General features: G+C 58.0%; 1 protein-coding gene across 2 annotated transcripts in view; it reads left to right on the top strand.

Annotated features, from left to right (window-relative positions):
• Window positions 1–493: 493 nt before the first annotated feature.
• ARHGEF17 (Rho guanine nucleotide exchange factor 17) overlaps window positions 494–15,039 on the top strand; it is a 62,004-nt gene continuing 47,458 nt past the window's right edge. Inside the window, exon 1 of one of the 2 annotated variants that reach the window (XR_010147613.1) lies at window positions 494–4,096. Coding sequence is in view for 1 of the 2 variants with exons in the window: in XM_009423734.5 (XP_009422009.4) it covers window positions 905–4,096 (3,192 nt within the window). In the remaining variant the exon portion in view is untranslated. The remainder of the gene's footprint in view (window positions 4,097–15,039) is intronic. The other variant, XM_009423734.5, reaches the window with a different exon arrangement.

The raw sequence follows: 15,039 nt of genomic DNA on the forward strand, positions 1-15,039 counted from the left end.
GGGAGCGACGGACCCTTTAGTTAGCCCGCGGCTCCCCGGGCTCTCCCTGGCGCCGAGTCCCACCCCTTTCCCGGCCCAGAGAGTGTGCGTCTGCGTGCACCTGAGTGTCAGTGTGTACGAGAGTTTGTGAGTCCGAGGTTGCCATGTTGGAGCCCCTGGGCAGGAGGTGTTTCCGCGCGGAGGCTGGTGGCCCGCGGTGGACGCGGCGCCCTGGCTGCGAGTCTGCGGAGCTGAGCACGCTCAGCGGTTGCGTGTGTCTCAGCGACTCCCTGGGGGCAGCTCGGCCTGCTGGGCTCCCGAGGGACGTCTCTGGAGGGCCAGAGGGTCGCCTCAGTCTGCAAGTCCTCCAGCAGGCTTTTTCTTCTTCGGCTCCTCCCTGATTCCCTCCCACCACCCGGTTCCCAGGCTCGCGCACGCCCGGAGCCCACCCCCTCTTTTGGGCTCGAGGCCCCGCCCCCCGCCCCCTTGCCTCTGCCGCAAAGTTTATTTGCAACAAAAGGGTGCCAGGAGCGAGCAGCCAAGGGGGAGGGAGCGGGAGCCGGAGCGGGAGAGCGAGGGGAGGCAGGCAAGCCGTTGGGCAGGCGGACGCAGAGTCGAGGAACCAAGCGCTGGGATCCCGCCCAGGCGGTGCCGCGGTGCCCCTGGTCGCTCCAGCCGCGGCGGGGGCTGGGCCTGGGGGTCGGCGCTGAGGCGGGAGGGGCCGCCCGGGATGGAGACGTTGAGGCCGGTGGCCACAGAAACTTGAGCCGCGGCAGAGAAACCTCTGCTCCGGTCTCTGCGTCCTCCTCCCACACTCCCGTGCGCTGCTTTCGGCGTGGGCCGCTGCGCTCCTAGGGGGTGGGGGCGCAGGGGGGGTTGGCCGCGGCTCCCCGAGGCCAGCCCCCCCGGAGTGAGTTACGCCACTATGGCGGACGGGGCATCCCGGCCCCAGCTTTACCGCAGCGTCTCATTCAAGCTGCTGGAGCGCTGGAGCGGCGGCCCCGGGCCGAGGGAGGAGGACACGGACACCCCCGGCTTGAGGCGCCGCGCCTCGTGCCGGCCGACCACGGCTGCCCGGGGCCAGCCCTCTCGGCGCGTGTCCAAGCTGGCGTCTGGGCCCCTGGCCGCCCCCACGCAGCCGCGCCCGCTCCGCAGCCTCTCGCCGTCGGTGCGCCAGCTCTCCCGGCGCTTCGACGCGCCGCGTCTGGACGACGGCTCCGTTGGGGCCCGAGACGGAGGCGTCTTCCCCGCGGCCGCGGAAGAAGCGGCCGAGGGCCCAGCGCGAGGAGCCTGGCCCAGCGTCACCGAGATGCGCAAGCTCTTCGGCGGTCCTGGCTCCAGGAGGCCCAGCGCCGACTCTGAATCCCCAGGAACGCCCAGCCCCGACGGTGCCGCGTGGGAGCCTCCGGCTCGGGAGTCGCGGCAGCCACCGACGCCACCCCCTCGGACATGCTTCCCCCTGGCGGGTCTGCGTTCGGCGCGGCCCCTGACCGGGCCGGGGACCGAAGGGAGGCTGCGCCGGCCGCAGCAGCAACAGGAGCGGGCGCAGCGTCCAGCGGATGGTTTACATTCTTGGCATATCTTCTCCCAACCGCAGGCCGGGGCCCGGGCCTCCTGCTCCTCCTCCTCCTCCATCGCCTCCTCCTATCCTGTCAGCCGCAGTCGCGCTGCCAGCTCCAGCGAGGAGGAAGAGGAGGGCCCGCCGCAGCTGCCTGGAGCCCAGAGTCCGGCCTACCACGGCGGCCACTCCTCGGGCAGTGACGACGACCGAGACGGTGAGGGCGGCCACCGCTGGGGAGGGAGGCCCGGACTCAGGCCTGGAAGCTCCCTATTGGATCAGGACTGCAGGCCTGACAGTGATGGGTTAAATCTAAGCAGCATGGACTCAGCAGGGGTTTCTGGGAGCCCTGAGCCCCCAACATCTCCAAGAGCCCCTAGAGAAGAAGGACTCCGGGAGTGGGGTAGTGGCTCTCCGCCCTGCGTCCCAGGTCCCCAGGAGGGACTTCGGCCTATGTCTGACTCTGTGGGAGGAGCTTTCCGTGTGGCCAAGGTGAGCTTTCCCTCGTACCTGGCCAGCCCCGCAGGCTCCCGCGGTAGCAGCCGTTATTCCAGCACGGAGACCCTCAAGGACGACGACCTATGGTCTAGTAGGGGTTCTGGGGGCTGGGGCGTGTACCGCTCCCCTAGCTTTGGAGCTGGGGAAGGGCTCCTGCGGTCCCAGGCTCGAACCCGTGCCAAAGGACCTGGAGGCACCTCTAGGGCATTGAGGGATGGAGGATTTGAGCCTGAAAAGAGTCGACAGCGGAAGTCCCTGTCGAATCCAGATATCGCCTCAGAGACCCTGACGCTTCTCAGTTTCTTGCACTCAGACCTTTCAGAGCTGAGGGTCCGAAAACCTGGTGGGAGCCCCGGGGACCGTGGAAGCAACCCCCTAGATGGCAGAGACTCACCATCCGCAGGTGGCCCTGTGGGGCAACTTGAACCCATACCCATCCCAGCCCCAGCATCACCTGGCACGCGCCCCACACTCAAGGATTTGACAGCCACTCTGCGGAGAGCAAAGTCATTCACCTGCTCTGAGAAGCCCATGGCCCGCCGCCTGCCCCGCACCAGTGCTCTGAAGTCCAGCTCCTCCGAGCTCCTGCTGACAGGCCCTGGTGCCGAGGAGGATCCGCTGCCCCTCATCGTCCAGGACCAATATGTGCAGGAGGCCCGCCAGGTTTTTGAGAAGATCCAGCGCATGGGTGCCCAGCAAGATGATGGAAGCGATGCCCCCCCTGGAAGCCCTGACTGGGCAGGGGATGTGACCCGAGGGCAGCGGTCCCAGGAGGAGCTCTCAGGCCCTGAGTCCAGTCTGACAGATGAAGGCATTGGGGCAGACCCTGAGCCTCCTGTTGCAGCATTTTGCGGCCTGGGTACCACAGGGATGTGGCGACCTCTTTCCTCATCCTCGGCCCAGACGAACCACCATGGCCCTGGGACTGAGGACAGTCTGGGCGGGTGGGCCCTGGTGTCCCCTGAGACCCCTCCCACACCAGGTGCCCTCCGCCGACGACGCAAAGTCCCACCTTCAGGTTCTGGTGGGAGCGAATTGAGCAATGGAGAGGCAGGGGAGGCCTACAGGTCCCTGAGTGACCCAATTCCTCAGCGCCACCGGGCTGCCACCTCTGAAGAGCCCACTGGGTTCTCTGTGGACAGCAACCTCCTGGGCTCACTGAGCCCCAAGACAGGGCTCCCTGCCACCTCAGCCATGGATGAGGGCTTGACCAGTGGTCACAGTGACTGGTCTGTGGGCAGTGAAGAGAGCAAGGGATATCAGGAGGTTATTCAGAGCATAGTTCAGGGGCCTGGCACCCTGGGGCGTGTGGTGGACGACAGGATTGCTGGCAAAGCCCCCAAGAAGAAATCCCTGAGTGACCCCAGCCGCCGTGGGGAGCTGGCTGGGCCTGGATTCGAGGGCCCTGGAGGGGAGCCCATCCGAGAAGTTGAGCCCGTGCTGCCTCCATCCAGCAGCGAGCCCATCCTTGTAGAGCAGCGGGCAGAGCCAGAAGAACCTGGTACCAGGAGCCGGGCACAGTCTGAAAGGGCCCTACCTGAGGCTCTGCCTCCCCCTGCCACTGCCCACCGAAACTTTCACCTTGACCCCAAGCTGGCTGACATTCTGTCCCCGAGGCTAATCCGCCGAGGCTCCAAGAAGCGCCCAGCTCGGAGTAGTCACCAGGAGCTTCGGAGAGACGAGGGCAGTCAGGACCAGACTGGCAGCCTGTCTCGGGCCTGGACCTCCTCCAGACACGTTCGCCATGCCAGTGTGCCCACCACCTTTATGCCTATTGTGGTGCCTGGGCCACCAACTTCTGTTGGTCCCCCTGTGGCTGTGCCAGAACCCATAGGCTTCCCTACCCGAGCCCATCCCACGTTGCAGGCACCATCGCTCGAGGACGTCACCAAGCAGTACATGCTGAACCTGCACTCCGGTGAGGTCTCTGCCCCAGTGCCAGTGGACATGCCCTGCTTGCCTCTGGCTGCACCGCCCTCTGCTGAGGCCAAGCCCCCTGAGGCAGCTCGGCCTGCAGATGAGCCTACCCCTGCCAGCAAGTGCTGCAGCAAGCCACAGGTGGTGAGTCCTTTGTAGGGGCCTTCAGATTGGGGCCAAAGAAGGGCCATGAGCACCAACTTCGGTTGGAGCCTTTTGCATTGTATTCACTGGTCAGGTGCCCAGGTGCCAAGGGTGCTTTTCTGGTCCTGGAAGTGCCTGTGCAGTTTTAAGAGTTGTTAATGACACAGGGCTCCTGTCTACTCAGGCCCTGTAGAAGCTTCAGTTTTCTGCTAATGGCAAAGGTTCTTGTCTGCTCCAGGTGTTCTGGGTGGTAATTACAAAGGATTCTTATCTTGTCCTTTGGATGTTTCTCAGGGACTGGTTTTGGAAATCCCTGTGTGGTTCTTTGTTGGAGGGATGAGTGTGATGGCACCCAGCGCAGGCTCAGTCCTTTCTCTGAGGCTTGCTACTCTGTTGGCCAGACCCTTGATAGGATGTTTGGCTCAGGGGCCACAGTTGACATGGGTTTGCCCTTCTTCGTGTGGCTTTCCTATGACAGGTCAGAATATAGATGTGTTCCTGGGCCTGGGAGAATTGGGGAGGTACAAAGCTTTACTTTATGGAGGAGCAGAGGGGGCTCAGGGTTCTAACTGCAGTTCTGTTCTTGCTGTGTGACATTGGCCTTTCTCTGTGACTTAACCTCCCCAATCAGGGGAGATAGGTGGACAAACTAGTGCCTATGTTTCCATCCAGCTGGTACTGTGCAGATTTGGGGGAGCCTGCGGTTTTGAGCTGGGGACTCTTGGGGCCTGAGTTCTGCCAGAGCCTCCTCAGATGAAAAAAGCTTCTAGATGGGGGCTTCTAGGGGAGGATAGAGGCAGGGAGGGGGCTGCAGAGGCTGGGCAGCCAGGGCCCTTTAGAGAGGTCAGGAGTGGTTCTGGGCCCCATATTCAGGGCTGCCTCTATGGGTCCGGGGGGTCGGTTCTTATTCCCCCATCCTGTCTGCTTGCATCTTTTCCCCACTCTACCCCCTTCTTGGTGACTCTGAGATGCACCCCCTTTCTGCCAGACCCCCAGCCCTGGGGGCTCACTCTCCCTGAGACCCCTCCTTCTACCTTCTGGCTTCAGCTATCCCTGGAGTTTAGGCTGTGGATTCAGATGGGATCCAGATGGCATATGCCCTGGCATCTGGGTTGGGAGCTAGATTCCAGGCTGTGGATTCTGAGCTGAGCTCAGCGATGGCCAGTGGTTACTTCAACTGTGGCCTGCGCTCCCACTGCGCTCCCTGACTGTGTGAGAAGCCTGGAAATTATAAACCCTGGACTGATTCAGTCACTCCCTTTCCCAGCACTCTCATGGCCCCTCTGAACTCCTTTTCTCTTTGTTTCTCTCTCCTTGTCTCCAGTTCCCCCTGGTCCTGGCTCTGGGGTTTCTCATGGAGGCTGCAGAGAGAGCAGGCAGGGAGTGGGGAGCGGGGCATTTTGAACCTGTCCTTCCTTCTGAGTCCCAGCGAGGGCAGCTCTGGTGCCCCTGAACTCCAGTGCCAGTTCTGAAGGTGGGGGAGGGGAGGAAGACAGCAGGGCCTGCTCTTGTCAGAGGTCTCCTCCCCAGCCTCCTTTCCCATATATCTTTTCTGGGAGCCTTGAAGGCTCAAATGGGGGAGAGGACAGGAGTAAACCAAGGGACTCAGGGAGACTGAAGGTGGGTTGGGGGTGCTTCTAAGAGAAGGCTTTGAGACCCAGAGAGGAGGTGGGAGTTTACAGAACTTCTCCTGCCCCACCTCCCTTCACATTCTCCTCTACCCCCCACCCCTTTCTGGAGCTCTGAGGCGGGACAGATCTGCCGTAACATGGGCTTCTCCCTGCCACGAACAGAGGCCTTCTCTGATCTCCAAGCTTTTGCCCACTCCAGGCCTCTCACTTTTCCAGGCCCAGCTTGATGTCCCCTTAGGGGGAGGGAACTGGTGAGTCTGTCATTAGAAGAGCAGGGTGTGAGCCTTGCTCTTCTGATCCCTGTGTGGCCTAGGATCCATCATATCCCTGCTCTGTGCCTCACTTTCCCCTTCCGTAAAACGGGGTTAATGGCCTCTGCCTGGCAGGCTGTCTCTTGTGGTGAATGGGTGGTGTGATCATTTCCTCTCTGGTAGCAGGAAAGAAGAAAAATGGAGGCTGTACTGCCCAGCTGCTTCTCAGCCACCAGGCTTGGCTTGTGAACACAGGGCTGGGTCCTCGGGGGCCTCAGTATAACCTGGTGGACTGCAGTAGCCTCCGAGAACATCCATCATCCTCCAATTTCCCACCCCCTCATAAAGCCTGGAAGTTCTCCCATCTGCTAGCTTGAACCCCTCCTGCTGTCCCCTTCCTTCTGGCTCCCAGAAGATGGGGAGCAGCTGTCCACCCCCTCCTGGTGGCCTCTGTTGAGGAGACAATGTTCCCTGGTTTCAAGCCTGAGGCTCCAGTCATGCTCCCTGGGCCGTGGGTGGAGATGGCGTGGTATGGACTCCAGAATAAGTAGAGACGAGAGGAGCTGTCATTCTTTGCTTCTGGCAGTCCCTGGGGACTAAGGGGATGCCCCCCGCCCCCCAGGCTGTGGGGAGTCCTTCACCCTCAGGTCCATATTCATGCTCTGTGTGGTGTTGCCCCCATTGCCGGGAAGTGGGAGGCCTGGGGCCAGGCCTGGCTCAGCCTTTGACTCACTCAGACCTGGACAGAGTCATCTTTGTCTCTCAGTTTTCCCATCTGTACAGTGGGAGGTTAGACTGCCTGGTCTGTGAGGCTCAGAAGGAGGGAGTCAGCCTGCAGGGGGTGTCAAGTGAAATGGGAGGAGCCAGCGGTGTGGCCGGAGGGGAGAGAAAGGCAGCTGTCTGCAATAGCTGCATGAACCCAGGAGAACAGGGAGTAAGGGTAGCTCATGGGTCATTTATTCCAGGAATGCCTGTCTATGTGCTGGGAGGTGAGGAGGCAGAGCTGTCTGGCCTCCCTGCCCCGCCCCTCCCACACTCTTGTTACCTCCACTGAGGCCCACCGTAGCCTGGTTGGTCAACAACTCTTCCTGTGAGGGAGAGCTTCCCCCGCCCCAGCCTCAAAGTGCAGTCTTGCAGTCCCACCTTCTGCCCTCAGGTCCCTGATACCCGTTTGACACATGCCACAACTGTAGCCCACAGCAGGGAGTGACTTGTCTCTCAGCATCATAGGCAGATGAACTCACGAAATTTTAACATACTGAAATAGCAGTAACGATGATGAACATTTATCAAGTGCTTACTATATGCCAGACACTATCTGTTTCATTCTTCAACTGTGAAAGCTGTGGATATCTTACAGTGCAGACTTAGAGTCGAAGACTGTTGGATTCACCCTGAATCCTAGCATATCAGTGTCTTAGAGGTGAGGGGTCCCAAGGAGATTGGCCTGCCATCTGAGTAGCGGGGACAAGTCAGCAGACAGTTGGGAGTGTCACCTCCACATCCCCAACAGCCTGAACACTTTCATAGTGGTTATTTAATTCACCAGGGCCTGGGGTTGGGATGGGAAGAGGACCCTGGCCTTGTTCCTCTCCACTCAGACCCCCTCCCTACCCAGCCAGCTCCCTGCCTTGCTGATGAAGGTCTGGCAACAGCTCTTCTAGTCACCCTTCTTTCTCCCCTTTTGGCGGGGAACCTGCGGGGGTGGAGGTTCTCTCCTTCCCCTCCTTGGCTCTTTGTGTGATTTTTCCATGGAAACTGGTTCTGGGGGGGAAAGGAGGAGGTGATTAGGACACTTGGAATTCTGAGCGGTACCAAATATCTATAATTAAATGTCTTGTCACCCAGCAGGAGGGGGTGAGATGAGGGAGGACAGGCAGAAGGGCAGCCCCTTTCCTCTGTTTATTCCTCACATCTCCTCCCAACTCCTTCCTAAGGGCCCGGGCTCTTGCGGGGAACACTGTCCAGGAATGAGTCCTCCCCAGCGAGGAAGGGTTGGGGGATGGACTAGAGTTGAGTCTGACATTTTCCAGCCCCACGTTTCTGGGACCAGCTGGGTTTGGGAGGCGGAGAGGCTGCTGCTAATCCTGTCCCCAGCCCCCTCTCCCCGTGTAGGGACTTACCCCTCCTGCTTCCCTCCCTCCCTCCCATCTGTGATCTTTCAGGCTACACATTGCTGCCCCAAAGCAGGGTGGAGGCACCCCCAGGCTTCCTGGGAGCCGAGACACACAGAGTGTAGGATCTAGAAGCCAACTCGAAGGGGCTTAGGATGTTGAGGGACTAGCCTGGAAACTGGCCGAGGGACTTCCTAGAAGAGGCTCTGCCTGAGCTTGAGCTTGAACACTGAGCAAGAGGGAGAGGCTCTATGAAGAGGGCACAGCATGAGCAGAGGCTAGGAGATGGAAAGGAATATGGCAGGTTGTGTGCAGTAAAAGTTTGTTTCAGAGACTCAGGTGGCCTTTGATAGGGTAATGCATTCATCCATTAAACAAATACTGTCTGAGCAATAAGACATGTCAGGCCTTCTAGGCCTGGGAATACAGCAGCAAACAAAACAAAAGCCTGTCCTTGTGGAGCTTCCAGACTAGGGAGGAGGCCTGTCTGTAAATGGAGATATTCTGTGTCAGGGAGTGGTAGGGTCTGAGAAAAAAATAAAGCAGGATAAGGGAGTAGAGAATGACAGGGTGGGGGTACTTTAGATCAAGAGATCAGGAATGCCTGTCTGAGGAGGTGACATTTGAGCAGAAGCCTGGAGGAAGTGAGGGAGCCGGTCAGGTGGCTGAGGGAAACAGCATTCTGGGCAGAGAGGAACAGCAGGCGCAAAGGCACTGAGGTGGTTGAGAAACAGTCAAGAGGACTGTATGGATGGAGCAGAGAAGTAGAAGATCAGAGGTGGGTTAGGGTGAGGAAGATCGTGTAGGCCAATAGGAGGACTTCAGCACATACTCAAAGTGAGATGGGGCAGGTGCTGTTGGAAGGTTCTGAGTGGAATAGTGGCCTGGTCTGACTTAAGCATTCACAGGTCTGCTCTGGCTGCTCCATGGGGATAGATTGCAAGGGGCCAGGTGGAGGCTGTGAGGCCAGTGAGAAGGCTGCTGGAATAATCTGGACAAGAGATGATGGTGGCTTGGGCGCAGGCAGAGATGGTGGGGTGGTGGGTTTCTGCTGCAGCCCCAGGGGCTCCTCAAGGGCCTGGACCCCAATGTTCAAGGTGAACACAGAGCTACAACTTCTCACATGGCTGGGCAGTGTGTGAGGGGTCACTTAGAGTGGGGAGGTGGAGTTTGAAAAGTCCCCAGGGTGGACTGAGCTTTGCGCTACACTGGCCACCCCCTGCAGACCCACATTGGCTTGGCTGAAAGGCTAGGAGAGTGGAGTCGCCACAGGGTCCCAGTGAGGCAGGTGACAGAGCCATATCCCACTGGTGTCTCCTCTGTAGCCACCATGACACCCATTTAGCTCCAGCGTGCATGTCTCCTGGGACAGGGAGCTCATGCCTCCCCCCACCCCCCAAGGTAGCCCCATCCCTCCCATCTGATCCTCCAGCTAGGTGGGCATTGCCATGGCTCCAATAGTCCAATAAAGAAGCAGGCTCAGAGTGGGCAGGGTCTGCCCAAGGCCCTAAAGCTTGAGTATGGGATTTGGCTCCCAGTGTCCTGACTCCCAGACCGTACATTGGTCCCACAGAGTTCCCACTAAGCAGAGTTGGCAGGGATGGCGGTAGCAGGGTGGGGGAAGGGGGAGCCAACGTTTCCCAGAAAGGCTTGAAGCCCTGGCGTACTTACTGGGAAATGTGCCCAGGCAGCCTGGCGCCTTGCTGGCAAGCCCTGAAATGGGGGCCCTGGGTCCCCTGGGAAGCAGGAGCCTATTGGAGCTGATGTCTCCCCATGGGAGTTGATTCCCCCCATGATGTCCTCCCTCTAATTCTCAGCTCCCAGGGTCTCTGGGGCATTCTGGGGGTTGGGAGAGACAGACACAGAGGAAAACTGTCAGGCTGCTGGGCTCTGTGCAGTGAGTGAACCTCAGCCCATGAGATGCAGGGGTTTGGGCCCCCAACCACAGTGCCTGAGCCCCTGGAGGGACTTCCAGGACCCAACCCTCCAGTAGCTCTAGGGTTCACTAGGGACAGCCTGGGGTCTGTACTAGAAGTCAGGAGATCAGCTTTGCCTCACCACCTTCCTGCTGTGAGGCCTTCAATAAGTTCCATCCCCCTTCAGAGCCACAGAGCTGTCCATGCTCTTGGGCACCAGGATAAACCTCCTCCCAGGGCTGTTGGGAAAGGACCCAGTTCTAAGGAGGATCTTGGTTGCAGAATGAAGTGCTGGCAGGCAGGGACCCACCATCCCACTAGGCTGCTGAGAAGGCAGGTTCAGAGTGGTGCCGGGACTCAGGCCTGGGTCCACCCCCTACCTGCTTTCCCCACCATCGGCTCCTGCTCTAGGATCCCCCCCCCACCCCCAGATAGGGTCTTTTTCCACACTTGTGGCAGGCTGTGGTGCTCACTGTGGGGCCTGTCCAGAAGTGTGATGTTGCAGCTGACGGGACAGTAAACCTTTATCTGGGCCGGGCGTGGTGGCTCAGCCCTGTAGTCCCAGCACTTTGGGAGGCTGAGGTGAGAGGATTGCTTGAGCCCAGGGGTTCGAGACCAGCCTGAGCAACACAGGGAGACCTTGCCTCTACTAAAAATAAAAAACAGGTGTGGTGGCACAGACCTGTGGTCCCAGCTACTCGAGAGGCTGAGGTGGGAGGATGGCTTGAGCCCAGGAGGTTGAGGCTGCAGTGAGCTGTGATTGCCCAACAGCACTTTAGCCTGGGCGACAGAGTGAGACCTTGTCTCAGAACAAAAAGCAAGAACCAAACAAACAAAACTTCCTATGGTTTCTTTCCAGTGGAGCTTGAAGAAGTCGCCAGGCAGGAACAGGGTGAGAGGGGAGGGCAGAGCACACCCGAGGTGGGAAGACCTGTGCTGATTGCAGAGGTCTGGGTGGTGTATTAGTGTCCTGTTGCTGCAGTTGCAAACTACACACATCTAGTGGTTGAAAACAACACAGATCTCCTACTCTCCAGTCTGGAGATCAAAAGTCTGAAGGGTTTCACTGGGCTAAGATCCAGGTGCTGACAGGCCTGCCCACCTCTGGCGGCCCTGGAGAGATCAACGCCTCTGCCTTTACCATCCTCTCCTGGCTGCCAGCACTCCTTGGCCTGTGGCCCCTTCCCCCATCTTCCCCAGCATCTTCAAATCTCTTGCTCACCCCGTACCTCCTTCCTCCCTCTTTTTTTTTTTTTTTTTTTTTTTTTGAGACAGAGTCTTGCTTTGTTGCCAGGCTGGAGTACAGTGGCACGATCTCAGCTCACTGCAACCTCCACTTCCCGGGTTCAAACAATTCTCCTGCCTCAGCCTCCCAAGTAGCTGGAACTACAGGCATGCGCTACCACATCCAGCTAATTTTTGTATTTTTAGTAGAGACGGGGTTTCACCATGTTGGCCAGGATGGTCTCGATCTCTTGACCTTGTGATCCGCCTGCCTCGACCTCCCAAAGTGCTGGAATTACAGGCGTGAGCCACCGCGCCCGGCCTCCTTCCTCCCTCTTTAAGAACCCTTGTGATTCATTGGGTTCTTAAAGCCTACCTGATAATTTGATAATCTTCCCATCTCAGAATCCTTAATTATACCTGCAAAGTCCCTGTTACTATGTAAGGTAACATATTCACAGGTTCTGGGGATTAGCATGAGGATGTAATGCCAGGGCCATTATTCTGTCTACTGCACAGATAGGCAAAGGACCAGGCTGTTGGTTCCTGATATTCAGAGTCCCCAGCTGGTGCTGGTCCCGGGGCAGAACCTTCGAACTCAGGCCCACTGCATTTAACTTGCTATTTCTTTCCATGTTCATTTGTCATTCATTCATTTAGCAGTCAATCATTGAGCTCCGTGTTGGGCAGTGGGGACACATGGGGAAAACTTGGACACCATCCCTCCTTGCCAGGAGCTTTCACCAAGGATCCTAGCCTCCTGAGGTGGGTGAGGTCCAGAGGCAGGCAGAGCCCAGGCCTGGTGGGGCAGGGGCAGAAGTGCCAATGTGTTCCTGGGGCCAGGCCTGGCTTCCAGAGGTGGCAGGCCATAGTTTTGCTGACTAGAAGTGGGATGAGGCCGCTCCCAAGAAGGGCAGTTGATAGGAGAGTTTAAATCCAGGGCAAGGAGGGAAGGTGGGCACCTAGGGAAGGGGTGGGAGTCACGTCTCTGCCAGGCTGCCCCATCTGAGGGCAGAACTGACAGCCCAGCGGCAGAAGGAAAGAAACTCGCTCACCCCATGTTCTGGGAGCTCCATGTGGGAATTGGTGGCATTGGTGGTGTCTGACCAGAGGAACCGTCAGGTCCCTTCATCCCTGAGAGGCCTAGGGAGGCTTTAGGGAGGTGGCATGTGGAGGGTAAAGGGTGCTGTCCAGAATGCCGTCTCCCCGCACGCTGGCTTTCAGACCCAGGCAAGCACTTACCTACTCGATGGGGGCAGTGTCCCCTCACTCCACAGAGGATTATTGTTAAGATTATTTTGTTTTTCGGCCAGGCGCTGTGGCTCATGCCTGTAATCCCAGCACTTTGAGAGGCCGAGGCGGGCGGATCACAAGGTCAGGAGTTCAAGATTCAGCCTGGCCAATATGGTGAAACCCTGTCTCCACTAAAAAAAAAAAAAAAAATTAGCAGGGCATAGTCCTAGCTACTCAGGAGGCTGAGGAAAGAGAATTGCTTGAACCTGGGAGGCGGAGGTTGCAGTGAGCCGAGATTGCACTACTGCACTCCACACTCCAGCCTGAGTGACAGAGACTCTGTCTCAAAAAAAAAAAAAAAAAAAGATGATGATGATTTTTTTTTTTTTTTGAGGCAGGGTCTCACTCTGTCAACCAGGCTAGGGTGCAGTGGGTCAATCATGGCTCACTGCAGCCTTGACTCCCTGGACTCAAGCAATCCTTCCCACCTCAACTTCCCAATGAGCTGGGACCACAGGCGTGCGCCATCATGCCTGGCTAATTTTTTTTTACTTTTAGTAGAGGCAAAGTCTCACTATGTTGCCCAGGCTGGTCTTGAACTCCTGAGCTCAAGTAATCTTCCCGCCTTGGCCTCCCAAAGTGCTGGGATGACGGACGTGAGCCACCGCACCCAGCCTACTGCTGAGATTAAGTGAAAGCATGCCAAGAGAGCTTGGCACACAGTAAGTGCTCAAGAAATGTTACCTCCTCCCTTCATGAACTGAGATGCTAAGGTTTTATGATTCTAAGATTCTTGGCTGCTGGGCACCTCTTTCCAGCCGTGAAGCAGAAGACAAAGCTCTAGACAGGAAGGCAGGTTGGGGCCTGGCTACAGTACCCACATAGTCAGTGGCTCCGAGCCTGGTTCTCTGGAGGTGGGGAGGAGGGAGAAACCGGGGCTGGAGGCTGAGCCACATGCCCACTGTCCTTGCTCCACTCACCAGCTCTTCTTCTACTTATGTTACCACCAGCCCCACCCTGGGACATGTCCAGGATAGCTCAGCCCACACGGGGAGGAGAGCAGAGGCAAAGCCCTCTCTGCATCAAAGCTGCCCCTCACTGGAAGCGGCCTGTGAGGTGGGGCTCAGGGAGTCTGAGTGTCTGTGTGCCTGGTGGGCTTTGGGTTCAGACTGATAAGGGTTAAAATCACAACTGACTCTGACCCCTTGCCGGGTGATATTAACAAGTCATTGGATCCCAACTCTGAGCCTTAGTTTCCTGCTCTGTAAAATGGGGGCACTAAGGCGTTATTATGAGGGCCAAAGAGAGAATGCTTGTGGAGTGCTCAGCCCTAGGCGCTGGCTCCAGACAGCTCTCAGAAATGTGGCCACTTAGTGTATGCTTTTGAGATTGTCATTCTCAGAGTCTAGAATCCTGTGATTTCAAGATGAAGGATTTTGGGTTCTTTTCCAAGAGTCCAGACCTCTTGATTTTATTTGTGATTTTGAGATTGTGACTTCTTGGTTCTGACATCCTGTGATCCTGAGACTCTGGGGTCTGGAGAGGTGCAGCAGGTTGGGGGCCAGTGGGAAGGCAGTGGGGGCAGTGTGATGGAGGGGCCGGCCGAGGGAGCAAGCACAAGGTTGGTGTCTGTTTCCTGTTTATTGGTTCCCAGGGGGTGAGCAGGCCCTGCTCCCGCACAGCGCTGTGGAGCAGGAAGGGGGGAGGCAGAGTTCCTGGCTGCCAGCCAGCCCCACAGCCGGGCCTCCAGGGACTGCTGGGACCCCACTCCCCAACCTCCTGGACAAACATTCAGTCCTTTCCCAGGACAGGGCACTGGAGGTTAAGGAGCAGATGTGGAAGGGAAGGGGTGGATAGATGGGGAGGGACGCCTTCCCCCAATAAAGGTCCCGATAGCTCCATCTTTCTTAGCTGCCTGAATCACTGAGGTCTCACTCTGGGTTTCTTGGTATCCCCCGTCTTTCCGTGTCTCCCTGGGATGGGGCCTGGTGATGAGATGTCCAACTTCTTGGCAGGGCAGAAGGGCAGGAGGAGGAAGAAAAGGGCCAGGGCCTTTAATGCCAGAACTGTCTACCTGGAAAGACCCTTAGAAACCAGCCATGTTTTCTAGCCTTCCTCACCCCTGCATCATTCAGATGGGAAAACTGAGGCCCAGCAAGGGGCCTTGCCCAAGGCCACACAGTAGTGGACTACAGCCAGAAATCCCCCCCATGCATCTCACCATTGCTCCAGCCTCACACTGTAAGAGGTCACTGAGAGTTCTTGAGAAGTGCAGTGACGTGGTTCACCTGGCATTTTAGGGAACTTGTCTGAGCCAGGGCAGGAAAGGGAAGCCCCTGTATGTGTCTGAGGCCAAGAGGGGCAGGGAGGTCTCAGTTTGACCAGAGCACCTGGGGAGAGGCTCTGTGTGGGCAGGAACCAGGTTGAAAGCCTCAAGTGCCGAGTTAAACGGCCTGAGCAGAGGGGCTCCCCTCTGCCAGCTCCCCTCTCCCTTTCTGGGAGAGGAAGGGCTGGAAGCACTGCCAGCTTTGCACATCACAGTATCCTCTGGTTGTGAGGTGATGATCTGACATG

Source organism: Pan troglodytes, chromosome 9 (assembly GCF_028858775.2).
Source record: "Pan troglodytes isolate AG18354 chromosome 9, NHGRI_mPanTro3-v2.0_pri, whole genome shotgun sequence".
NCBI lineage: Eukaryota > Metazoa > Chordata > Mammalia > Primates > Hominidae > Pan > Pan troglodytes.